The sequence below is a fragment of the Ursus arctos genome, unplaced genomic scaffold (genome assembly GCF_023065955.2).
Source record: "Ursus arctos isolate Adak ecotype North America unplaced genomic scaffold, UrsArc2.0 scaffold_37, whole genome shotgun sequence".
Lineage (NCBI taxonomy): Eukaryota > Metazoa > Chordata > Mammalia > Carnivora > Ursidae > Ursus > Ursus arctos.
Genome location: NW_026623053.1, coordinates 14302607 through 14329289, shown reverse-complemented (window position 1 = coordinate 14329289; position 26683 = coordinate 14302607). Strand labels below are relative to the sequence as shown.

Below are 26683 nucleotides of genomic sequence, written 5' to 3'. Positions count from 1 at the left end.
GCATGGCTCCTACAAAACTTATAAAGGAGATTCTGAGCAAAGTGTATACAGGAAAAAAGAAAATAAAAATTTGAGGATCTAGGAAGAAATATTCTTTCTGTAGCCCTGAAACTGATCTACTGCCAAGGTAACTCAAAATGTTGTGTGCATGACAGAATAGCAAATCCCCAGGTGTACTTCAATAAACACCAGTTATATAAGAACTTAACGGATATTAATGGAGAAATGGCAAACATCAGAATAAACAAAAATAAACCAAGTAAGGCTGCTCAGGGCCTTAATTTTGCAAATATGAATTGTGACACCTCAGACCTAATGAATCATCAAAATTGTTTCGAAAGGCTGTTAAAAATCATCAATTTCTGGACCTCACCCTGAAGATCTGGATTTAGTAAGAATGTGTCCTTCAAACAAGTGTCTCAGAGGATTCTGAAGCTGCCAACTCACGAACCAGCTCAGAGAATCACTGGGATTTGACCACAGAGAATCTGAGGCTAACAGTTTTTCTGAGTACATATCGTCAGAAATAATATGCTAGATCCAATGAGAAGTGTAGCCAACCTTATTTTCCAAATAAGGCTCTTAACTATCCTGAACATCTAATTCCATATTAAAAATGTATCTGACATAGTTTTAAAAAAAGAAAAAGAAAAGAAAAAGCAAGCTTTGGCCATGTCATCGTTTGTCCTGGAAGCAGAAACAATGTAGGACAATTACCCCCGGATATGTCCAAGTCACAGCCAAGTCGTAAGGAAAAAATTTTTTTGAGTAAGTGACATGCAGGGTTTGGGATGAATCTTGTCTAGGACTAAATGACTGCAGTTCCATCCTGGTAACCCTCACATTACTTGTCATGGAATTCATTGGAAAAATCAATTATGATTATTTGTCTCCTTTTACTTAAAAATATACTTTAAAATTTCATTCTGAGAAAGCTTGTAATTTGGGGAGGCAAACGTTAAGATTGAAAGCGCTTATGAATACAAACTCAAGCAAAGAACAACTGAAATTTGGCAGCACATAAAAATGTCACATTACTGTCACAACAAAATTTTGCTCTTCCAAAAACAATATATAGCTCCAAAGACACACACATATATTCACTTACAAATGCAGCACACACACCATCATTCTGGGAACAGCCAGCTACTATACATTGCACATCAACTGAATAGTGCAATTTATCTCAATTATTACAGCACAAATAATACTTGCCCTCCCTTTCTCATTAATATTCTCTCAAGGGATGGCTTTCTAAAAAGAAAAAAAATAAATTCATAAGAATTTCATAATTCCAAGATAAAACAACAGTATTCATACACATAGCCGATATCTAAAAATATTTTTTAAATAAAGACTAACCACGTGAATTTTTCTTAGCAAAACATAAGCAAGCTTCTTCCTCTTTTAGTTACCTGCAAAATGTGACTTCCCAAATGTGCTTCGAATACTTCAATGGCCAGTGCACTGGGGCTTCTCCTTCGTTGTGCACCTATAACTTATTAAAAAACAAAGAAGAAGAAAAAGAAAAAAAAAGAAAAGAAAGAAAGAAAGAAAGAAAGAAAGAAAGAAAGAAAGAAAGAAAGAAAGAAAGAAAACAAATTAAGTTGGAGCTCTGATTCACACCTTTAACTTATTTTCCCACTAACTACACATCACTAGATGGTTACTACACCAAAGAGCTCTGAAAGAAACACAGCCCAGGGTTCATTTTGATTCTGAGTTGCCTGAGCAAAAGCAGAGACGAGGCTAAATTTTCGATTCAGAATATTAAGTTTTGCAAACATGAAAAACTACATCCAGACTTTTTCACTTTCACATGTGCATTTTGGACTGTGTTTCCCACACTGGAGCAAAACCATACATGTTTACGTTCCTTTAAAATAAATTAGCGAACTGTTTTCCTTAAAATGGAAGATTTGTTATTTTTAAAGCATACTTTAACTGCCTGCCCACGTACTCCACCCCCCCAACCCCGCCAAACCCCCCAGGATCTAAACCTTTCATATCTTCTAGGCTAGGAAAAAGCAAACAGGACAATTTTTTTTTTAAGTTCTAATGCAATAACTTTATCACAATTTAATAAGCACAACATGTCGGATAAGAGATTCTCATTAATGACTGTTTGCACTAGTGTTAAGTGTCTCAGGATGGCTGGATTTCATATTTACTGAACACTCATGTGTAACTATTCCTACAGGACCTACCAGAAGCCCAGGTAGACTCTGGCCTCGCACGTGCCTCACCAGGGAAGTGACTGGTTTCTCATCTGAATCCTCGGGTTCTACTGACTTATGGTCTGTCCTTTCCTTCCCAGCAGACCCTCCATCTGTTGTCTGCAGGCCCCTTACCCAAGGAGCCTCCACTAACCCTTAACAAAAATGAGTTTAATGCAGGGTATTTGTGGGATCCAGGATCGAGGGTCTTTCCTCTACTAATTTTCTTTGGCACGAGGTCACCATTTGCTTTCAAATTGGTGCTGGGTATTTTTCCTTTTTTTTTTTTTAAAGCTCTCAAACATAAAAATCTGCCTTATGGTAACTTCTGGGAGGAAATATTTAGATCTTTCCCTTATTTCCAACAAGTAAATTCCCCAAGTTTTCCTTGCAAATTTTATTATAAACCTCTACCTTCCTCAAACCACCACAGTATGAATTGAAATAAAACCGAAACCCCACTTTCTTACTTCTAAAAACATTTTCAGCTAGTTGACAAGAAAATTCCAGCAAAATGCTGCTGGGGTAATTCTGCTTCATTTCAGTTACTCAGTCAGTTGGATCCCTAGCTTAGTAGGGATTATAATATAAACGTACTTATGGTTATTGTGCTGTGCACAAGTAGGCAGTTTACCCCTGCAATTGTGAGTTTGTGTCTGCAATGTCTGAAAGGCACTTGGAAAATAGCATGAGTGTTAAGTATCATTATGACTGGCAAGAGGAAATAAAAGGGGCATTTTTTTTCAATGGGAAAATTTATAAAATATAATTGAAGAGTGATTATTATCAAAGAATATTCCAGCTGGAAGGGATCTTAGAACTCTCTATTTGAACTTCCTCATTTGCTTCAGAAGCAAAACACACAATAATTTTAAAATAGAAAAAAATCAGTTTTCTATCCTAACATTAATCTTTACTGTAAGTATAGACTCGAGATTTTTAAAAATTTAATATTCAGATATATTTAAGATACTACTGCTGTGTGTGTATGTGCACATTTCTGATTAATTTCCTATTCTAACATGCACATTACTCCCTTCAAAACTCCTTTGGCATTTTTGATAATGCAGCTGTCTTGCTGAATACTGTTTTCAGTTTCTAGAGTGTTAATTGCACATTATGGTAGCTTGGTGTGAATGATCCCACATGAATAAAATCTGCAGTCTTTTTTTTTTTTTTTTTTTTTTTTAAGATTGTTGTGGGGAGCTTCTGGGAGGGAAGGGAGGGAGTTGAAAAACTTCAAAAGTGTCCACTCTTTCTGAGGCAGTAATTAGGATCCAGAAAGCTCCTTATTAATAATAGTTCATCATTTGTGGGCATTTCAGGACTTCCAATTTTGAGATTCAAAATAAACCACTGCACTTCACAGAAGAAATGGACTTGTTTTGGAGAACACAGACTGTTCTACAAAAAGCTGGATTAAGAGGAGGCCAGGAGAGCAAGAGCCACCAACCTAGAGAGGACCCTAAAACATCACGGCAAATATAAGGAGCATTTTATTTACTAGGAGGCCCAAGAGGCATGCTCCAGTAACAACAGATGGCAGCCCAACTGCCTTCTGGAAGCACAGAACATTGACTTCAGTGGGGGGGCTTACAGGGGTTATTCAAGCCTGGCCACTGATGGCCTTTCTTTTCCTGCCTTTTCTTCACTTGGGGCTCAGGCTATTCTCTTAAGTAAATGCTGCAAATGCATAAATAATTAGGAATTTTATTTTTAAAAAAATGTATTCGTCAGCCTGGGGATCCCATACATCTTCATCAGTTGTTCATCCACGAGCCCGACCTGCCTAGTCACTCTTCTTTGTTCCTCAGATCCTCCAGAAACTGGAGTGTGCATCCCAGTACACGCTAGCGGCACACACAAGTGTCTTGTAAGTGGTTTCGTGCTACTCTATTCAATGGCATTTTTATGGCACTGGAACTTCTCTTGATTTATATGTTTTGCACTTATGCAGGTGATGTGGGGCTGTAATGACAGTTCCTAATTTTACAGCCAACATAAATATGTTAAACAGGAGCCCATTATGCCCGTGGTAGAAACCCAGCTCTGGCTCCGGCATTATTGGTAACGAAGAGATGTTAAATATGCACTTCTTGCCTTGTACCTTTTTGTCCTATCGCATTTGGGGAACTGAGACAATCACCCGGTCACTCAGGAACAATGCAGGTTGAGTTATTTTGTGGCTCTGTTTCCCTCATGAGGTCCATCATTTTCAGAAAAAGAATACACTGCTTATGAAGCACTCTCCGATTTTTGTTTCATCTCATCTACTGACATCATTTCATGTATTTGTTCGGTTAAAAGAACACTAAATTGAAATCTAAAGAACACTAATTAAATTGACCAAAAAAACCAAAAAAACAACATGTTGCTCAATAAATGGAATACGTAATCTCTTATCTGTGGCGGGTATGTCCCTAACTCACTGACAGTAAGATGTTAAGAACTGTGGAAGTTGAACAGCTTATACAAACTGTTAAAAGCAAATAAAATAATACAATAATTCAACTTCAAATGTGATTCAGTATTTACTGAGTACCAACTTGAAGCTGAAAATTGCTAACAACTGTAGGTAGTTACTGTAGGTTACCTAAAATTACTATAGGTAACTGGGGTTTTAAAACCTAATAAACAGTCCCCCCCAAATTTTAAGCAATTCAAAACAAACCTAGGCCCAGCACATAATTATCAACAAACACTGCAATGCTCATGTTTTGCCAGGGTTAAAAATAAAACACCTGGAATTTGAAGAGACTTTAAATGGAAGAAATATATAGGGAGAAGGATTTTTAAAAAATCAACCCAAGAAATTCAGATTGTTTCAGAAATCTAGAATGATACGATGAATCATTAGAATGCTGAATTTGACTTTTCCCTCATTAAAAAATGGAAGACACAGAAGGAAACCACAATCTGAAACAAGTATCTGAAAAATTAGGCTTGTCCCTCAACAACATCGGCAAAAATATTCCAATATTGACTCACATACCTTGTGAGGTGGTCTTTGAGAATTAATTCAGTGCAGTAAAAGACAATCCCTCTTTGGGGAAATATACCACACACCCCCAGTCATATTCCTAACCAGTGCCTGTCACCTTCGGGGATACACAATCGCCAGGAAGGCTGAGGATTAGTGCTCAGTGGGAGTTTGACCTATTCAGCCAAAAGGTCAGCTTGCCACAGAAGAACCCATTACAAAAAAGAAACAGGACAGCTCAGTGGACACACATAATGAAAGGGGGGAAAGTCATGGGCCCTACTTGCCTTGTGTCCTGCATTGCCCTTTTCCTTCGTAACTCTCCCCACCCCCATTTCCAGAGAAGGGGGAGCTGCCCCAGCTCCTCAGCAACACAGTTCACAATGGGAAGGTAAAGCACAGGCAGGCAGGAGAGAGAAAGGGGCTTGTTATTTAAGAGAGCCTTTGACAGGGAGATGCAAAGTGAAGAGGAGTAGGACATTGTGAGGCAGGGTTTCCAAAGGACTGTTCTACTAGGGAAAAGCCATCATTGGCAAGCAGGGAAGGACATTTTAGAAATATTTTCTCATCCGGCCCACCTCCATGGGAGCAGTATGGCAGAATGGGTAAACATAGCCTGAAAGTTCTGCAGGTAGTATTTCAGGGATGGAATCATCCACCTAATAAAAAGGCAAGCTTCATGGCTGCCCTCTGAACTCATCCTTCAAGGGGCAAACCTCTGTTCCCACACTGAGCTTGGGGGGTAGGGAGGACGAAAGGGCATGCTTAATGGAATACTGGACATCACTCCCTGGGCTTTAGCACTTGGGGTAAGCAAAGTCAGGGTCTGGGAAAGAATGGAGTGTAGAATGCTTAATGAGTCTTTCCATGGCTACCGAAGACAAGAAAAGGGACTTCCCTTGAAGAACCTCAATTAGCCTCCCTCACTGTAGGGCAAGGGGAGCCAAGGAAGGGTTTTCCCAGGAAGGAGCCTCAGAAGTTTATAAGGACAGTGTGTGTGCCTTGTGTTTCCCAATCAAAATTAAAATGTCTATGTTTTCATTTAATATGGGACCAAATCTTCATTCTCAAACTGGTCCACACAGCTCTGCCTATTGCCCATATTCACAATTTGCATCCTTTCAACCGTAAGCCCCTCACTGGTGGTGCAAGGCTTAGTTAGACACGGGGGGAGTTTCAGATTGGGAGAGGAGAGGAGAGACTGGAAAAAGTCAAGCTCGGTACCAACGTAACTAATACAGCAGCCCCATCACTGAAACTCTGCTGTCCCTGCCATGACATGTGGAGTTTCCACACAATGTATCATGTAAATATCTGAAAACAAATATTAGCAATGCTTTTCAACATACTTGCACCAATATTAGAGTTTTCACCATTTAAAATAAAGATGATCAGAGAGGTGAAATGGGGACAAGTATTGTTCATGGGGCATGTAAATGATTAACAATGAATATAAGAAAGAAAACGTCCTCTATTAAGGAATGGTGCACTTTGGGATTATTTTTCAATTCATATTTAGTCTTTTTAAATATCACAAAATACACCCATATAATTCATATCCCAGAACCCACGAACACATTATACTACCAGTTTAGACCAAAAAAGGGTATTTAATCCAGTACAATAATTGAAACTCTAAGAGGTCTTATGCTGATTTTAAAATTCTTTGATGCAACACATATTTAAATTTCTCCCACAATTTAAGTGTGGATTGAATGCATTAGCCAAAAGCATTAGAGATGATATGACTGTAAAAGTATTAATATGTACAAATGAATTACTTAATTTGGGAAAAAGAAAACATATCTGCTTATCTCCAAAAAAAAAAAAAAAAAGCCTATCTATATGGCTACAACTAGAAAGAACTAAGGGGAAAACATACAACATTCAATACATCTGTTTAGTATGGGGTTTGTGCATCATGCATTTCTTATCTTCTGAAGACCTAAATACTGACCGTATGATTTTTGAAGATGTTTCTTTACGATTTTCTACATCAAAAAGGCAAAGGCATCAAAAGGGAAATAGCACCCCAGCATGACTAGAGTAAGTCTGGACAATGCTTTTGTGTATTTGGTCAGCAACAAGTTACAGGGACTTCTTGCACTGCAACGCTTCCTTGCAAAGACTCACTTTGCCCACTGTGCCTTCCTTTTCCTCGAAGGAAATGAGAGTTTCTAGCTACCATAGCAGGATTTCTCTATCTGTAGCTAGGGAAAAGGAACAAGAGCCTTTCTCTGACAATCCGGTAGTTACTATAGGAACTATTATATATGTCCCTTAGATGGGCGGCAATGAAGGGTGATCAACATTCTTCATGAGAGGACCCGAACTTCCCCTCGACAATGACATCCTTCAGGCCGTGGGTGAAGCTGCTGCTTGGAGTGACAGCACCTGAGGGAATGACAGACCTCTGACAGCCAACGTCTCTCGGACAGAAATCGCAGGAAGATGCAGGCCTGATCCACAGCCTGGGTGGGGTACATGAGGGGAATCCTGAAGAGATGCCAGGCGGCCTCGGGGGAGAAGAGCATGGCGTCAGATTGGACAAGGGATGAGGATATGCGTGTTACAATTCCTAAGAGGACTTTCTACAAAGGGAACAGGCTACTTGATCATTCCAGTTTCACCTTCTTAATCATGCCAAAATAACAACGTATATAAAAAGAGGGCACTTTTAAAGGACCAAAGTCCAACAATAACTTACAAGACACCTGAGTCTTTTCTGAATATGTTTCTTGGCTTCGACAACTTGCTACAGGGGTTGCTTTGGGTGGCAAAGCTGAAAGTTAACAATTTAATCCCCTTTACACAAGAAGGGTATGAGAACATCCTCTTTTCCTTATAAAATAAATAAAGGTAAGAAGCTTATTGATCATGACTAATTCCCATCTTTGGATTCCCAGCAGAGATGTGGAATATGGTGGATTTCACCCCTTCTCAGTCTGGGGAAGTTTTAAGAGTGTGGCAGTTATCAAGTGACTTCAGAATGAAGAATGTCAGGGTGCTTGGGTGGCTCAGTCAGTTAAGCATCTGCCTTCGGGATCCCAAGATCCTGGGATTGAGCCCCACGTTGGGCTCCCTGCTCAGCAGGAAGTCGGCTGCTCCCTCTCCCTGCGCCCTTCCCCCTGCTTGTGTGCGCGCTCTCTCTCTCAAATACATAAATAAATATATTTTTTTTAAAAAAGAATGAAGAATGTAGAATCTTTGAGTGGTGGGGAGTCTTGACTTTTACCTGACATGAGCTCAGCGAGAAGATAGAAACTGCTTCTGGCTTCAGTTGTACAGCAAGGAACATGCATTGACCCTTCCCATGTGGCAGGTGCTCTGCTAGGCACTCCACACAAAGACGAACGACTAAGATGCAAACCACGAGTGAGGCAGTCCTGTGCGACAGAAGGTCAAGTGGGCCACAGAGAGTGGGCGACACAGACCCCGGCCTGGGCTTGGAGCCTGAACGTGTGCCTGATGGACGACGGTGCTCTGCTGAGTATAATCTCATTTTGTGCTGCTTCTTTTGTTGCTGTTATTGTCTTTGTTCTTATGTAAATTCCTCTTCTTCCAATGACCACTTTCCTCTACAAATCACCTACTCTATGTCAGGAAGAAATACTGTGTGTTCTCATGAATTAACTGCATAGTTTATAAAAAGACACCAAGTACTCTCTGATCACAGCTCTCAAACGGAAAAACAGATCACATCAAATTTGAGATTTCAATGGCACACTAACTCTGCAAAGTTTAAAACTTGTCTTTTGATTGATAGAAATGACCTCTCTCACTGATCACCAGAACAGATTTTGAGAATTTTACATTTTTAACGGGGGTTTAGATTTGGTTTGCTTGTTCAGTAGGGTCTGGGGGAAAAAAGGCTTATACTCTCATTTTGAAAACTATCTTAAAATCCTTGCAGTTGAGTGCAACTATACCGTTGTCCCCCCTTCTGACCTCAGCAGCTCACCGACTGTTAGTGGCAGGATTCCACCCAGCAGGAGGAGGTAGAGATTATGAAGGAATCAGTATGATGGAGGTCAGCACTCGATGGCAAAAGGAAGAGGTCCCCATCTGTGACCTTGATTTTGTTTTCCAAGTCTGATCCCCAAATTTCGTGTTATGACATTTGTGACATCTGCTACAGAGCCAGAGGTAAGTCAGACACAACTTATTACTCCAGTCTAATGCTCCATTCATCCTTCAGGCTCTCCTAGGCCGCTGATAGGACAGGGAGCTCAGAAATACTGCATGCGCAGGAAGCAGCTTGTGTTTCTGCGGGAGAAAGAAGGCAATGTCTCTTGCCCTCTTCCTGTTCTCTCTCCTGTTCATCCATTCATATGTTCAGTCATATTCGCATTTTCTCCCTGACAGCCCCCCCGCCCTTGTGCCACATCCATGCTTGGCAGTGCATTTAGTGACTTGCTTTCTGCCAAAAGTAGAGTCAACACAAACAGTTCCATGAAGCGCTGGGGTGTTGGCTCAAAGGACACAATGCTCTGCTATAACAGCACCTGCTTGAAAGTCATTCTGATCAATTTCCAAAGCTTAGCCATCTCAGGCTATGGTAGCACATTTATTCATCCAAAATGTAGAGAATATGTAGCAAGATGGAAGATATTAATCTCACTGACCTAGGTGCCAGGGACGTAAGCCAGGTTCCTATTTTCATTTCTAGATGCTTTCTTTAAACATCAGCAGAAGAGAGCTAAAGGCATCCATGTAAAATGTGAGTGAGGCTCTGCTCTGTGCTGGGCATGGTCATAGAACATGCCAATGAGAAGGACCCTGACCTTCCCGGTGATCGGATTCTAGTGGGGAGACTGACACATAAGCAAATGAATACAATGTAATAAATGTGCAATTATCAACTCTCAACTCAGGATGGGGCAGGGAGAGTGGGGGCAGGAAAGACCTCAGGGCAGGGGTATGGTGGAACTGGGCTATGGAAGATGAGTTCACAAGGACAGTGAAATATAACAGTCAAGACCCTGAGCGCTCGTCTCAGCAGTGCACGCGTATGCACACACACACAAGACCCCGGGATCCACCGGGCAGCTGTGAAGGCAAGGACGAATGCACACTGACGTAGTTACACAAAGCAAGGTTTCGGGCTCATCTTGCCCACTCCGCCTTGCTTTCCCTTATGCTGCAACACCGCTGGAATGTCCCACTCCTACGGTCGCTTGCGAGGCTGGGTCCCCCCACTACCACGGCACCCTCCTGAGCTCATACCATAGTTTTATAGTCACGAGATCACACCAAGGAGACCAAGGTCCACCGCGCTTGCTCCGGAGACCCTGACCTTCCATGACTGCCGCAGTGCTTCCACAGCACAGCTGACATCGAGGCCCCTAAGGCTCATGCCTGTATCACCGCAGACAGCTTCGCACTGTGTGAGACAACGCAGTCGCCAAATGGACGGTCACATCCCCTTGGGTGTTCTGAAGGAGACTGCGGTGATTCAGGTCCTCATTGCAGGACATCCAATTCCTTCCCGCAAATGCTTCCTGCCCTCTGCCTGAAGAAAGAGTTCAATGGGGGACAGTCATGAGCAGAGGAAAGGACTTGGGCTCTGGAGTCAGGCTGACCAAGTTTTCAATCTTCCATTTGTCTCTAATTAGGTCTTGAACAAGTTAGGCTCTGTGGACCAACTTCCCAATCTGTCACAAGGGTTAATGCTTCATATGGCTGTTGTGAGACACGTGACAATGCCAGCCCTCCTTTAATTTCCCTTCTAGAACTTATTCACCTATCATCTCTCTCCTCCGCTAGTCTTTTACCTTCATAAGCTGGGGAAATCATTTTGTGCACTGCAGAAACCCTGACAGAATAGGGTCCAGAACGTGGGAGCTGCACGATAAATATTTGTGAATAAATGAACATTCTAGAGCCCCGTGCTGAGCCCAAGGGAGGCTTTCAGCACATGTCAGCTCTCTCCTCCTTGGTATGAAAAGCAGAGGTTGGCCAAAGATGACTTTTCTAGTGTACTATCTTAATTCTAATTTTGACAGAAATAATTGGGACTGTGTTTTTCCTAAATATTAGAAATAGTTAGGAATTATTATTTTTTTAATATTAGGAAGATTTTTGTTTCTCTGTATGTTGCTCCCAGGCTCTGCCTTTCCTATGGCATGATATCAAATCTACAGTGTCACCACAAACCCCGTGAGCCAACTGCAATCAGGGCCTCAAACCAGTGCAAACATTTCACACATACTTGGGCAAAGAGCCAGCAATTCACTGAGTTTCAGCAACTGCCCACTGAATTTTCTTTTGAAGGATTCACTCACGGCCTATTCCAGCAGTAATTGGCATTCATGTTAAGATGCTGAATGCCTCAGACATAACTTGATTAGGTAAATGTACACAGCCACCGCCACTGGAAACCAAAATCAGCTCTTAAAACCCCACCATCTTCCTTCTGATTTCATATAAACAAAAGCCCACACAATTATCAATGGGAAGTGAGCAGGCGCTGGGTCTCGCTTATGTTAGCAGATCAAGGTCTGCATCATCATTGCCATCTGCCTCCTGGGAACCTACAGAGTCTCTGATTTGGGCAGACTTAGAAGCTAAGACATGGGGGCACTATCGGGAGCACAGAGACCGTAAACAGGCTGCCCAGCCTGTCAGACCAGGACTGGAGGACACACACAAGTACTCTCTCATACTTACCACCACCCTGACACATATCAAGGAGAAAAACCCTAATTTGAAGACTTATTATTTAGATTCAAGGCTCAGCTCAAGTCTCTATCAGAGGTTCTTAACCTATTGCTTGCTTTGAATAACAGAGCTGTTTAAGCAAACCCTCTTCCTGAGGCAGTATTCAAACACAAAACTTGGCGTATACAATTACAAAAGTCCCAGAGAGCTTCTGCCACCGTCCACCAAGCTCAGGTCAAGAACCCTGGCTTTAGACCACAGCCAAGCGTCCACACGTATCCTGTACCAGGCTGGGCACTGAAGGGGATTGAACAAATGATGCCCTGAATGAATGAGTAATCAAATGAATACGACAATGAATGAATGCCACAGACCCAGGCAAGAGAGAACACAGGACTAAAGCAGACACTTGTATTCTGTGTGGAACCGCGAGACTGAAAACAGCAGCCAGTAAGTTGGTTTATTCACAAAAATTGCTTTGTAGAATTATACACAGCTCCTCCCCTTCTAAATGCAGACGGAGGGAGGAAAGGAAAAAGAGATAATGAAGGTTTGCAAATGAAGTGGGTACAACTGTGCAATCAATCAACATTTTCTGAAAAAGAATCTGCATCACTTGCCAAAAATCTGAACGGAATAACTGAACCAGCATTCTGATGAGAATGGACTTTGCCACTAGCCAGTCATTTTTATTTGTCCTCCAGCTGTCTTGATTCTTTTTTTCCAGGAAGCTACTGGTCTCTTCAGTTTAGTGGGTTCAGACATGGCAATTTATTTAACCACGGTCAAATGCATACTCCATGTTTGTTCTTTTAATAAACCTTTACGGCGTGTCTACTCTGTGCCAAGTTTTATGTTGGTTGGAAGGGATATAATTCAAATACTCACCTAAGTATTAATTGAGGGCCTACTAAGTGCCAGGCCCTCTAGTGATAAGCCAGAGAAGCATGAGCAAAGCAGGCAAACGTGCCTGCATGGAGCTGACATGGTGGGGAGTTGGGGCGGGGGGCAGGATCAGAGAAAAACAACAGTACACACATCTAATTATGTAAGTAGAATGAAGAAAAATAAAGGGAAGAAGGGAAAAGGGTGGTAGGAGTTTCTGTATAAGTTAAAAAAAATCAGGAAAGACGTCTCCAACACTCTATCTCAGTAGAGAGAAGGATCAAACGACAGAGTGACATGACTTCCAGGTGAAGGAAGCCCGAGTATAAAGGTCTTGAGATGGGAGACAACTTATCCAGTTCAGGAAATGGCAGGGGGTGAGTACCCTCAAGGAATCTAGAGACTGGGGAGATGGAAATACAAACTGTAATAAAATAATGATATCTTTGGAGGATCTCAGGAAAGGGAACATCTAACTTCAGTGAAATGTGAAGATTTAAAAGATACTTGGGATAGAAATGAGTAGAAATTTTCCAGAGAAACAAGCCAGGGACTGGTGGTGCTAAGAGGTATGGTTGAGGTAGAGAGCAGAGCCTACGTGACGGCACAAATTCAGCAAGACATGCGAGTTCCCGCATAGGGAAAGAAATGGCACAAGATATCTACAGGCTAAGTCACAATGGCCTTACGAACACTGCCAAGGAGTTCATAATTTACACAGAGTGACTGCGATCCATTCTAAGGGTTTGAGTAGAAGAGGAACGTGCGTACATGTATGTGTTCTATCAACAGGGTAGTGATGCACAGGTTAGAACTGTGTCTGCAGGAGGGATGAAATTATGGCTTACTGCATAGTCTAGGCAAGAAATGAGGAGGAGTTAATCCTGGGAAATAAGTCAGAAAGACTGTAGAGACCAGTTCGGTTCCAAAGGTATTTAGAAGGTTGAGAACGGGAGAGTTTGTAAATTGACTATTAAGAGACAAGGAAGAGTGTGGGTGAAGTCCAGGTGTTTGGGTGGCAGACAGTATGGACAGTTCAATCATTTCTTGCAACAGGACATTTAGAAGAGAAGGTGTTATGAAGGTAGGACGTGGAACTGGAGGGGTCTTTTAGGACAGGCCTGTGGAGAGGAGATGTCTGGCAGACCCAAGGCTCCAGCTAGAGGAGAGGCAGAGGTGAGGACGAGGCTGCAAGTCATTAGCACAGAGTAGGCGGAGAAGCCACAGAAGGGCAGAATGAGGGAGGGCTGGGGAACATCTGCATTTATAGAGAGGAAAGAGAGTCAGCAAAGAGCCTGAGAATAAACCACCGGAGGGGTAGGAGGTGGATAAAGAGGTGATGGTGTCCTACCTACAAAGAAGAAAAGCAGGACGTTTGAAGGAGCGACACTTCAACTATGTCACGTGCCATGGGAGAGCTCTGAAGACCTTGGGTGGGGGCCCTGCTGTCCACTGAGGAGTAAATGAGAGGCGCTGACCACGAATTACACACCTGAAATCCTTTCCTAGGAATTTGTAAATGAAAAGAAGGAGAATAAGGGATAAAGGATGGGCAAGGAAGAGAAGTAGGAGAATACCCAGGATGAAAAATTTTTTAAGTGACTTGAGAACGTTTATACCCTAAGAAGCAGCAACCAACAGCCACAAGATATCAAAGATGGACGATGCTGAAAGAAGCTACAAAACTGTCCAGAGTTAAGGTTAGGCTGAGAAATGGGTAACACATCGCTTAAAAAAAAAAAAATCAATATTTTACTATCACCTGAATCTACAAAAATGATGCTTCATGGTGAGGTGCCTCATCCAGCCAAAAGGAGCTCAACTTCAGAACAAGTTCTTCTAGATGACGGTCAGACAACATAATCATCTATGATTCACATTCCAAAGTGCATTTCTATAGGGAAATACATCGAAATCAAGCCATCATTGTCCTCTTGAAACTATGCTTTTCCCTCCACTCTTAGGAGTCTCCATACTGCCGCTCCTGCAGGCTCATCATTTCAGACTGGTTTCCCTCTCCCTTGTTTTTCTCCACTGTGTAAACAGGGAAATCAAGCATTCTTTCCTAAGATCCAGGTCCCAATTGCTAGAGTGACTCTCCTTCCAATTTCATGAAAATGCGAAACTCTCTCTCTATAGAAAGATGGCCACATGCTACAAAAAGGGCAATTTTAAGGCTTCTACCCCATCTCACACTATCAATACTGTCCTTTATTTCACTCATCGAAAAGGGTGCTCTTTCCTGGTCCACGCGGTTACTAGTCTCCCCTTCCTTGCATCTCTTGCGATGGCAAAAGCTTTTAAGATGCTGTAAATAGAGGAGTTACCTGGAATTGCTTTTGGAGTCCCTCTAACTCTTGGATCACAAAAGCAGTCAGTAATACCTCCTTGTGGCCAAGATCCGTCAAATACCCATAGGCTAGTATTGCAACAGATTATTAATATACCCAGGTGTGAACTAAAAGAATATTAAGTAATCAGAGAAAACAAAGGTGTCTTTAATTTGTTGGAAAAGAAATTGAAAAGGCAAAGAAGGACCTCCTATTCCCCCTGCATTATTTTGTGAATTTTGATTAAGCCAAAGAAGAAAGAAACCAAGAACTGCTGCGTGTAGGAGAGAAGGAGGTCTTGTTTCCCAAGAATTATGTCTTACAGAAAACAGCTGCCTCACCTTCAGGGAGGTTCAACGTTCTAGATGGGAAGGAAGAAAGACAAGGTCTCCCGGAATTTCCAAAATGTTGTTGAAACAAGCCTCATCCTCAGCAGTCAGAAGAAAACACTCGATGCTCATCTTGCTCTTTCAACTCATCAGTTTTCTCCCTTCCTCCCTTTGAAGACAGCTCACTTTAGGGCTTTCAGAATCTGAGAGGGACTACGAATAGTCTTGGGCCAACTTCCCTTTTCTTTGTGGCATTGCTGCCAGCCACCTCCATCTTTTTTCCTCATAATTTAACCCCCAGTCAAGAAGAGGAAGCGCTCTTCCTTCCTGCATTGCCCTCAGAAGTGTGTTTGCCTCATTTTCTGACATGACTTTTTTAGGAGGAACTTCTTCCGCAGTTTAGTATGTCAGCTTAGGTCTAGCTCTGTCCTCTGTCATGCTCGTCAAAGGGTCTTCACATTTTTATTCACCTTAGTATTTAGAAGTACTTAAAAAGACGGGGAGGCAGTTGTGGTTTAGTAGAAAGAACGTAATTCTGAGAGACAGAAACCCTTCTTTCTAGTCTCAGCTCTGCCATTTACCAGCTCGTGAACGAGGGTAAGGCACCTGACATCCAGCCTTGGTTTCTCCATCTGTACAGTGAGGCATCATTCTTTGTCCAAAGAGTTGTGGCAAGGGCTAGATCTCAATATTTGTGACCGTTTTCTGGCGTAGACCTAGCAAAGAGTAAGGAGTAAATACATTTAAATGCAATCTGGGTTTTTAAAAAGCTCTCTGTGGCAAAATAAAAACAGGTGCTGGTAAAATGCTTTTGATGAGGAAGATTACAGAGAGTCACTAAGGGGATATTCTATAAATAGAACTTATCTGTCATTTCCTAGGGTGTGTGTGACCTAGAGCCAGTTAGTAAAATCTCAGAGAAATATGGTTACCAGAGAGATGAACGTATTACTACCCAATCCGGCATGTCGTTCAAGGATTGAGTGAGAGAACGTAGGTGAAGTGCCCCGCACGGTGTCTGACACAGAGGAGGTGGTAATAACCAGCAGCTCCCATCTCCTTTCTCAAAGATGTGTATTCTAGGGAATCAGGTGCAAATCAAAAAGAAACAAAAACCTCTGCAGATTTGGCAGAGTGAACTCACACGTCACGGTCTTGTTCACAAACAGGACTGAGGAAAACGGTCACTGGAGAGAGAATGTTTTGGCACACATGAAAATCCTTAAGACTACAGCTGGACTTGGATTCTGCGTCACGCATTTTTAGCACAGTGATCTCCGATAGCAGTAAACGGAGGAAGGTGGTGTGGTGGTCTCGAGCGTACCGCTATCTGTGTGCACATGCATAGATCGGCAGGGGGGCACGCATCCGTGCATCCACACTTCACGTTCCACACTGAGAGGCTCAACTTCCTAAAGAATGTATACAAGGAAGGCACTGGGAGGCTCGATGAGATTAGAGCCGCCGAATGCAGGGCCAGTAGGCTCAGCGCTGCCTACCACCACAATGGTAGCCGCGGAAAGGTTATCTTCCAGTGTGTGCCAGGAGGGATAAACAGCGCGAGAAACCAAACAGACCCATGGCATTCCGCCCCTCTCTGCTTCCGTCCTGATCGGTCGTGTCCGGTTTGTTGTCGGACCCATCTGGACAGCAGGTGTAGTGCCGCACGGCTGCGTGTATTTGATTATTGACTAGTGAATATTTCCAAAGGGCACAACAGACTGCCGACTGACCCTCGGTAATAACACGCGGCAGCCTCCCCTGTTTATCCATGTAAGAGCTAAACAGGAAAGAAAACCGATTTTGAAATTTCCAAAACTACATTTTGACCAGAGGCTTTTAACAAAGCCTCCGTCTACACCATCAGTCAAACGGTGAGCGTGGCAAGCCTGTACAGAGTCTATTAAAGGGGGAATAAGGTTCATGAATTTCAAGCTTGGAGGGCTCTAATTACCTCATGCTCAAACTTTAACTACAAAACTCAGATAAATTGCTGCACTAAAACCACAGAAGATCCCCCACCTGATTTGTGCCAGTGCGTCTAAGGCTCAGTGAGGCTGATCCCGGCGAGGTTTCTCAAATCAGTCCCAAGGGAATTCGCTCTGGACCTGTCTCTAATGAGTACGTACGGATTACTTGGATGTTTTGGTAAAGCTACCCGGTAAATGAGTCAATCTGAAATTTTATCAGCCGCAGAGCATTACGGCAGTCAGTCACATAGCCCAAGAATCCTGGGGAAATTAAAGTCATTTCAGCATCTATCAGCCAGGTACCGGGAATCCGTTTCAGGCCCTGGCCGCGAGTTGCAACGTTAGACTAATTGGGTAGTAGTTACAGCTGTCTCTTCAGCGTTTTTGTTTTTAGAGGTGTGACCTCTTCTTGAACCAATTTATGTACACCCAGAGAGGGGTCCTGTATTTATTCTAGTTCAGTGCAGGATTTGGATTCAAAAACACAACAAGAAGCAAGAAAGGAAGAGGTCTGTATCTATAAATCATGGTGCAAATACCTCAAGCTGAGCTTATGCGAGGCCAGCCGAAAAGTTGGAATTTAGTGGATCTGGGAGGCAGAGGACAATGTAGAAAACAAACACCGCTCTCAAGCATTCAAAACATTCATAGTTTTTCAAAGATGGCACTGAGGAGAAATGTGGATTTCCCTCCTCCTGGTAGAACACTCTCCGTGGCTATTTATCTAGTTACAAACTTTTATAGATGTGAAATATTTTAAGAAGTCCTTTAGAAATGGCCCGAGGTAATTTCAAACTTAACAGACCCTGTCCCACCAGAGCTCATTACAGTGAATTTTATAACAAAGTACCCTCTACTTAATTTTCAGAGCCTAGCCAAGCGTACTAGAAATGCAGCTGCATTAAGTGCAATTAATGGTACAATAAAAGCAGTGGAGGGCTGTTTAACACCCAAGAACCAGCAGTAAACACTGGCTCCACGCTCTCCAACAGTCAGTGATGTGTCAAAGGACCTGGAGTGTGAGATTTCTGTATCGGGGAGAAACGTTTCTCTCCTGCTAGAGAAAAATCTTCCGTCCTTCAATAATTCCACCCCGAGACTGTATGAAAGGATACAAAGTTATTCCCTCCAGTCATGCCACTAGCACGCCCACTCCCTTTGAGAAGGAAGCCAACACGGTAAGCTAATATTCCCATCAGTGAAGGAAAAGGACAAATTCAATTTCACCGAAAATGAGCCTAACAGCAAGTGACTCAGAGTGCTTGTGCATAACTAAGTTTACGGTCAGACGCCAGAAGAAGGGAAGAAGTAACCATTCAGAGTACTGTGCTTGTTCTTTTCAAACAAACGGAAAAAAAAAAAGAAAAAAGACGAAAGGTGGGGGATGGGCAGGAACAATTATAATGATGTTTGCAAACCTCTTTAATGATGAAAAATTACTGCTTAGAATTTGAATACGGGAGACACCCAGAAATGAGCAAAAATCTCACTGGTTAATACAATCATGATCATTAGAGCATTTGTCAATTAGTTAGTTAATTTGTTAAATTTGTTAAATACAATATGTAGTCAACCAGGTCTGGAAAGATGATTTTATGTACTTACTTTCCATAAGTAATTAAAACAATTCTATCATTAAAAAAGTATTTGATAATAACTGTCTTTTAGTAGTCTGCATTCAGGGTCCTATCCTTCTATTTCCATTCTGGGATGAAACTGGTTGTTTAACAATATACATGGGTTAAGAAGTATATTAAAGGTATATTCTTAATTATAAAATCCCTACCAACAATTAAAGTGCAGACAAATCTTCGTAATCACAATAGCATAGACATAGCCTCAATCAAGAAAGCCATGAACAATCCCCAAATTTCACAGTATTAAAAACATGCTTCTAGGGGCGCCTGGGTGGCACAGCGGTTAAGCGTCTGCCTTCGGCTCAGGGCGTGATCCCGGCATTGAGGGATCGAGCCCCACATCAGGCTCCTCCGCTATAAGCCTGCTTCTTCCTCTCCCACTCCCCCTGCCTGTGTTCCCTCTCTCACTGGCTGTCTCTATCTCTGTCGAATAAATAAATAAAAAATCTTTAAAAAAAAAAAAACATGCTTCTAGTCTCTTTCCTCAACAAAATTCCCCCAAGAGCTTTGACTTGAGGTTTGGTTTTTTCAGTTTCTGACAGACACTCTTGGATGGAAGTGCTAAGGAGCCATGAGAGGGGAGAGGAAGCACCCCAAGCTTGGGCAGAGCCCAACTGAAAACTCAGGCCAGCAGGAACTAGAGTGAGCCGGGACCACCCTCCAACCGAAGGCACTTGAGCGACACAAAATTGAGTCCCTCCCCCCACCAACAAAATACAGTTGACCGTTGAATAGCACAGGGGTTTGGGGTGCTGACCCTCATGCAGCTGAAAATATGCATCTAAATTCTGCCTTTCCCCAAATTTAACTACCAACAGCCTACGGCTGACCACAAGTCTTACTGATTATGTTATTTGAGAGTCAATTAACATATTTTGTATGTTATATAAATCATACACTCTATTCTTACAATAAAGTAAATGAGAGAAAATATTAAAAGCGTAAGAAGGAGAAAGTACATTTACAGTATTGTGCCGTTATTTATTGAAGAAAAGATCTGTGTGTAAGTGGAGCTGCATAGTTCAAACCCGTGTTGTTCAAGGGTCTACTGTAATCCTACTTCTTCCCCAAAGAGAAAGCATGCACGTCCCTAAAGATGAATAAACAAACTTCTGTCAAGTGATGTAAGATGAAGGTGATCGTGCAACTACAGAAGCAGACGTGAAGGGAGCTCCAGACCTCGGCATGGCCCCTGGGCTCTCAGAACAAGCCCAGAAAGGCTGCCACGTGAACCAAGGCATTTTCTGCAGAATTCTGGTCCATTTTATAGAAAAGGTCTTTTAAAAAACAGACAAGACTAGACATTTCCAAAAAAGAATAATGTTGTTCTGGACAACTCACCTTGTTTCTGAATGAACTCAAATGGTTAAATATAAATCATTTGTGCCAATGGTTTCGAAATGAGGGGTTCTTGTGCTAGTCCTGCCTTTAGAGGTTTGCTAAATTATGCCATTATTTCTGTGACAAATAACATCAGGAAGTCTTCTCAATGTACATAGAATTAAATAAATGCATCCATCCACAGGCAGACAATTCTCAACAAAGGCTGATGAGTGCCCCATCCTCCCTCATGGCTGCTGGGCCACATCCCCATGGGAAATAAGAAGGCAGAGGCTGCGTGGGGACCGGAGCGCGGGCTCTAAAATCAGGCAGATCAGGATCCTGACCTTGCTATTTACCAACTAGAGGATTTCAAGCGAGTTACTTGATCTTGCTGAGCCTTGACTTTCTCCTAAGATGCTTGCTCATGGAGTTGAGAAGAGAATTCAAGTATGCAAAGGGCAGGGTCGTCAGGTGTTGATTTCTAACTCTCTCTCCCTCGAGAGCAGAACTTCTCTTGAGAAACAGGGACCTCCCGGAGGCCAGGCTCCCGCAGAGCAGCGTTGCAGCGCTCTGGCTTAAACTCTTCTCTTGGCCGGCCCGGACTCTCGCCTCAGCTATGCCTACACAGACCCTGTCAGGCGAGCCCTACCCAGAGGCCTCCCTCACTCGGCTTCTGTCAGTGCACAGCTGGACGTCGTCTTGCTCCGCTCTGAGCTCCTATACCATCTTCTACACTGTTCCTCTAGCTTTCGCTTTACCTTGTTTATAGTGTTCTTGGGTGTTTATGCCCACACTGTAATCTGTGATAGGACTATCTTCATTTATAACCTACAGTGCCAATAAATATTTTTGAGTGGTCTTCTAAAAACATCTTAGAGGGGCGCCTGGGTGGCACAGCGGTTAAGCGTCTGCCTTCGGCTCAGGGCGTGATCCCGGTGTTATGGGATCGAGCCCCACATCAGGCTCCTCTGCTATGAGCCTGCTTCTTCCTCTCCCACTCCCCCTGCTTGTGTTCCCTTTCTCTCTGGCTGTCTCTATCTCTGTCAAATAAATAAATAAAATCTTAAAAAAAAAAAAATCTTAGAAATTTTTGAGCTTTTTTTTTTTTTTCTTACTTTTGGCTACAGTGTCTGAAACAACACAAGGAACTCTGGTTAGAAATTTGTCTGATTTAACAGACATACTTGTTTAGAAAGTGAATCATCTGAGTAGGTGAAAAAGACTATTAATAATTCACACGGCAGTGTGCGTTGATGCCACCAGTTTGCTTTTCTCTTAATCCCTAGAGAAACTGAGATGTCCTGAGAACTGGAATTTTGATAATGTTTTAAAAAAAAAGACAAGAAAATTTCTGAACAATGGAGCTCTTTGAGGGTAAGGAGCTCATCTTACCTCTCTTTTCCCCAAATGGTGGGCTTAGGACGGCGGACATAGAATAACCTTAGGACACCTGGGTGCTATAGGCCTGTGAAACCTTACTGGCAGGTGAAAGAGGCAACAGCAATGTTGATAGAAAGGTATTCCAAACACTTTCGATCTATTTCAAAATGTTGCCCAGCACCACGCTAGTGCCCCCAGGCACAAAGAAAGCTGCTCCCAGGACATATAAGGCATGAAAGGATGGTCAGTTTTAGGGGGTGCCTGGGTGGCTCAGTCAGTTAAGCATCTGCCTTCAGCTCAGGTAGTGATCCCAGGGTCCTGGGATCAAGGCCCATGTTGGGCTCCCCGCTCAGCTGGGAGTCTGCTTGTCCCTCTCCCTCTGACCCTACCTTCTGTTCATGCTTTCTCTCTCTCACTCTCTCTCTCAAGTAAATACATAAGATCTTAAAAAAATGAGGATGGTTCCTTTTATCGCTGGGTTCCATTATGGGTACACAGGCGCTGTGGACTCAGTTAGGAAGCTAATCTCCAGCTACACTATTTTTTCTTGGAAGGAGTGCACTGGCATTATAAACTGAACACTGAACATTCATGTTTATAAATCTTTCTAATAGATCCGAATTTCCTTGAGGGTAAAGATCACAGATGAAACGCTCCCAACCCTGAATCAACATTTCTATGGACCCCATCGTCTTTCTATTAAGATGTGATGATGATAATGTTTAATTTCCAGCAACTGAGAAAGGCGAGTAAAGAATGAAATGAAATTGCAAGAAATGGTATCATTCAAGATATTTTTATTTAAGTACTTAGCTGAGATGTGAAAAATCAGGGAGGGAAATCTGTGGTCTCAGCAGAGGGCAGCTTGTTGCTGGCACTGAACATTCATCCTTGGGCTGGTGACACGAGCTCCTGTGCCCCAGGCAGAGTAATAAAGGCTTAATTCAGCGTCCTTCCACCTGGCTAACTCAGGTTTTGTGAACACAGGAGAAGGAAGTTTGCTTCAAGAATATCAATCTACTTCGTTTCATGAGCTATAAATGCGCTCTAAAGTAAAAGATACATATAAGCATCTCCTGACCCTACTATACCTTTTAGCTTTAAGTGGAATCGACTTTATTTTCCTGTCAACTACAATTTTCACTAAAGACTCCTGACTTCTTTATGGCGTAATAAAGTTTTGTCTAGGATTACAATAAAAAGCTTTCATAATACCCATGACCTGAACATTCTGGATTAATTTTTAAATTGCATCTGAAAATCAGTACAAATGGCAATTCAATGTTTATGCCCTTGAAACCAGATTTATCCCTTCGCCTCTCTTACGTGGTCCATAACTTTTAGGGCAAGTTTCATTATGTAAAAGCTAAGTGGAGAAAAGAGTTTTGCATAGGCTCAAGTTTACATTTATTTCCGTATGATGTCTCTTCTTCTAGAGCAAATTCATAATTACTCTTGCCCCTTTGGGAAGATATCAGTATTCAGAAACATATCCCTTTGTCACATGCACGCCATTAACATCACCCTTAACTACCTGGCCGAGTGAGAAGGAAGGAGAGGAGGAGGCATGGGAGAGCTGGCTGCAAGTCCTCACCCTTCCCTTCACTACTGACTGCCTTCCTTTACTCCTCTCAGTGCCTCCCTTTGCCTTGCAGGCCAAGGAGGAGGTGGAGGCAGGGTGACATCTGACTCTGTAGGGTCACACACGAGTAACATTAAACCTGTGCCTTCCTTCTCTCCTTCCGGTATTTCATGATGGCATTAACCGTGCAATGGGGCTGGCCCAGAGAAGCGGAAGGGAGATGCTTATTGATTTAGGAAAAGCATCTGATGAAACCCAAATAACTAAATCCTCTTAATTACACCGCAAGATAATAAGCTGACGAAGAGACCTGCCTTATTATTTGATTCAAATGTTAAGTTTCACCCTAGTACACAGCATTCTATTATATGAGCAAGTAACAAGTTCAAAAGCATCATTCCAGAGGTTCATTTATTCAGTAAGCAACGTATTGATCACCCACTATATTCCAGGGGCTCAGACAGCATTAAAGACATGAATAGGGACAAAAAGAGACAAGGCCCCTGCTTTCATAGGGATTACAGTCTTCGGGGTTAGGGCTGCAGCAAAGGAACCCAACTAAAAGCCTAGCATTGGTTATACCACACCTATCATTATATATTCTCAAAATGCCAAAATACGGACGAGACAAGTCCTGAGTGGAAAAGGTAATGCACTGAGAATGGCAGAGTGGAAAAAAGGAACAAATCTGGGTCCCGGCTGACCTCGTTGAGCCCTGCTGTGCCTACCGACAGACCGCTCTCACCGTCACACAAATAAACCATGTTATTGCTTGACCAACTATAGGTCGCACGCTTTCTTGTGGGCAGCTAAAAGTATTTTAACTGACACACTTGGTAAATTTTGTATTTAAACCACAGACAAGACCTTGCATGGTCAATATCGAGATGTACCCTGCAGTTCTGGCACTTTTAAAATTCTTCATTGAATGTTCCAAGTTTGAGACACCCCTTGTCATGAATGCCTACGTTAATTGATTTAAGCTTAACTCTGGGAGGACAAAGGGGTGATAGTGATGTATAGAGAATAAGCACACAGGGAGAGAAGACCAAACTGACAGGCATGGTATGGAGTAGAGGTGGTGGTGCTTAAATATTAACTACCTTTCTGGAAAGAGAAATGAGAATCTCTACAGTTCAATCAGATTAGGGAAAACGAGTGGTGGCGTAAGATGGGGCACGACGAGAAGAAAGAAGGCCCAAGTGCCCCAAAAATAAACCCTAATTCATTTGTCTAGTTTCAAATAAGCCCAAGTTCGACAAAAACCTAACGTTGCTCAATCACCCCACATAACACATCCAAGGAATGTGTGCATTCAATTACTGAGCGAGAGAGACCACCAGCAGCAAAGATGTTATTCTGGGAATTTCAATGCAAAGCAAATGTACAGATGTTGTCATAAAAGCCAAACTGTCTGAGATGGAAATGAAGACAGAGATTCGGGGCGAAGATTAGAAGAGATAAAGAATTAAACATGCAGTAAAAGAGACCATTACGTGCATGGCATCAAGCTTGGACAGCCAGTGCCTTGCGACACTCAGATGCTAGTAATGGTGACATGCCTAGGCTAAAAGAAATGGGCAAGGGCTCAGAGTCAAACAAGTACTATATTAAAATCACTATCTCTGTGGGCAGGCTGTAAAAATCATATCATTCTCACTGAAAACTAATTCATTAAACTGCGCCCCAGCAGGATGTAAAGAACATGCAACATCTGAAGATATTGAGCAGTAGGGGGCAATAAACTTGATAAAAATTATTAAAGCATGCAACAAAGCAAGATAATACAAGGAGGAAACAATGGAAATGTCAGCCCAATTTATTTAGTGAGCGTGTTACCACGTAAGTGCGAGCACTTCATGAAAAACACACATGCTTCTGACATTAAAATTCACACTCTGCAAAACCACCCTTTAGATGTCCAAGCTGACCCGCTGCAGGCCAGCAAAATCAAAGCCAGCAGGTCGCCACGTGGAGAGGCTGGTCCAGAAGAGCTTCACACCAGGTAACCTACCCAAATGCCATAGTTACATGCAAGTAGGTGCGACACTGCTCCGGTTACAGATACAAAGGTTAACTGAAAACAGGGCCACACAGATTCCATGTCCCGTGAAGTAGAGGACACTGTACTCTAGTTCAGTTACCACCCGTATTCCTGGGTGGTTCAATAATCCTACTTGAACAACTGGTCCTAGATAATGTACGGTTTAGGTCACCTCCAAGCACAGCAGGCATCTGTATGCCCTGTCTCCAAACTGTTTTCCTCCTCTGCTTCTCCCTGAGGAGCTGAACTTCAAAATGTCTATAGAATTCCTTGGACACTTAATCCCTATAAGGCCATTTGAGAGATACTAAAACTCTCTGAATATTTTAGCAAATATTAATTAACCAGATTTTTTTTCCCTGCCACCGTCACCAGGAGATGAGGCAGGAGGTGGGGAGAATGTTGGGCATGAGGTCAGGGAAAAAAGGAAAATCTTGTCTCCCAGGGCATCACAGTGGCACAAGGATTTGGGGACAAGATGCTGATAAACTGGAAAAGATGACTGAAACAAAAAGAGCCCTGAAGACAGACTCTGCTTAAGAGGACTTTAGTCTACTTCTACTGATTCTGAAGTGGCCAAGACAAAACTAATGATGATTGCTCACCCCTCCAGAATCATTCCCTGGCTTTCAAAGGTAAAACTGTGCTCTCTGGACTCTTTCTCAGATCAGTAAGGTGTAGGGCAACAGAAATAGAACCCAAGATAAAAAATCTACAGAAACCAGTGTAGTCATTAACACCTGCAACCTGACAGGCTTGGAACACAGGCATACACCATATTCTGTAATTCAACATGTACCCACCCAGCAAGCTTGTGACGAAGCAGCCATTTCCATTACCAGTCAAGATCCTTCCACCTCCCATCTCTGGCTCTCCCTTCCTTCCCACTTCCCTCTCTTTAATTTACAGGAGCAGTGGCCCACAGCTCGGACAAATGGCCTACCTCTGTTTGATTTTTTTTTTTTCCCACAAAATCATGCCCAGGACTTTAAGTCTTGTATTTATATACCTCTTAGAGGATAGAACAAAAAGTAAATCATTTTAGCCCCTCCCCTTTTTTTTTAAAGATTCCTTTTAGGCTGAGACTTTCAATTCTAGGCTGGCATGACTTTTTATGGCCAAGTTATAAACACCTGTTACTCAGCAGGTGCCACTAAAAGGTATAGTTTGGAGATCACATGTGGTTTTTCCTAGTTTCAAAAGTTGATCTACTTGAAGATAATTTGTTTTTAGAACTGTCAAACTATAAAAGCCACTACATTCCTTTTCACTAGCTTATAAAGATTAATTGGAAGTAACACATGCTTGTAATTTATAGGTCAAAGAAAATTTTGCCTGCTCAAGTAG

The 26683-nt window shown here is 42.4% G+C and overlaps 1 protein-coding gene across 1 annotated transcript in view; it reads right to left on the bottom strand.

Annotated features, from left to right (window-relative positions):
* Positions 1–26683, bottom strand: part of NPAS3 (neuronal PAS domain protein 3) — an 816434-nt gene that overhangs the window by 419299 nt on the left and 370452 nt on the right. Inside the window, exon 5 of the mRNA XM_057306389.1 lies at positions 1416–1498. Coding sequence (XP_057162372.1) covers positions 1416–1498 — 83 coding nt within the window. The remainder of the gene's footprint in view (positions 1–1415; positions 1499–26683) is intronic.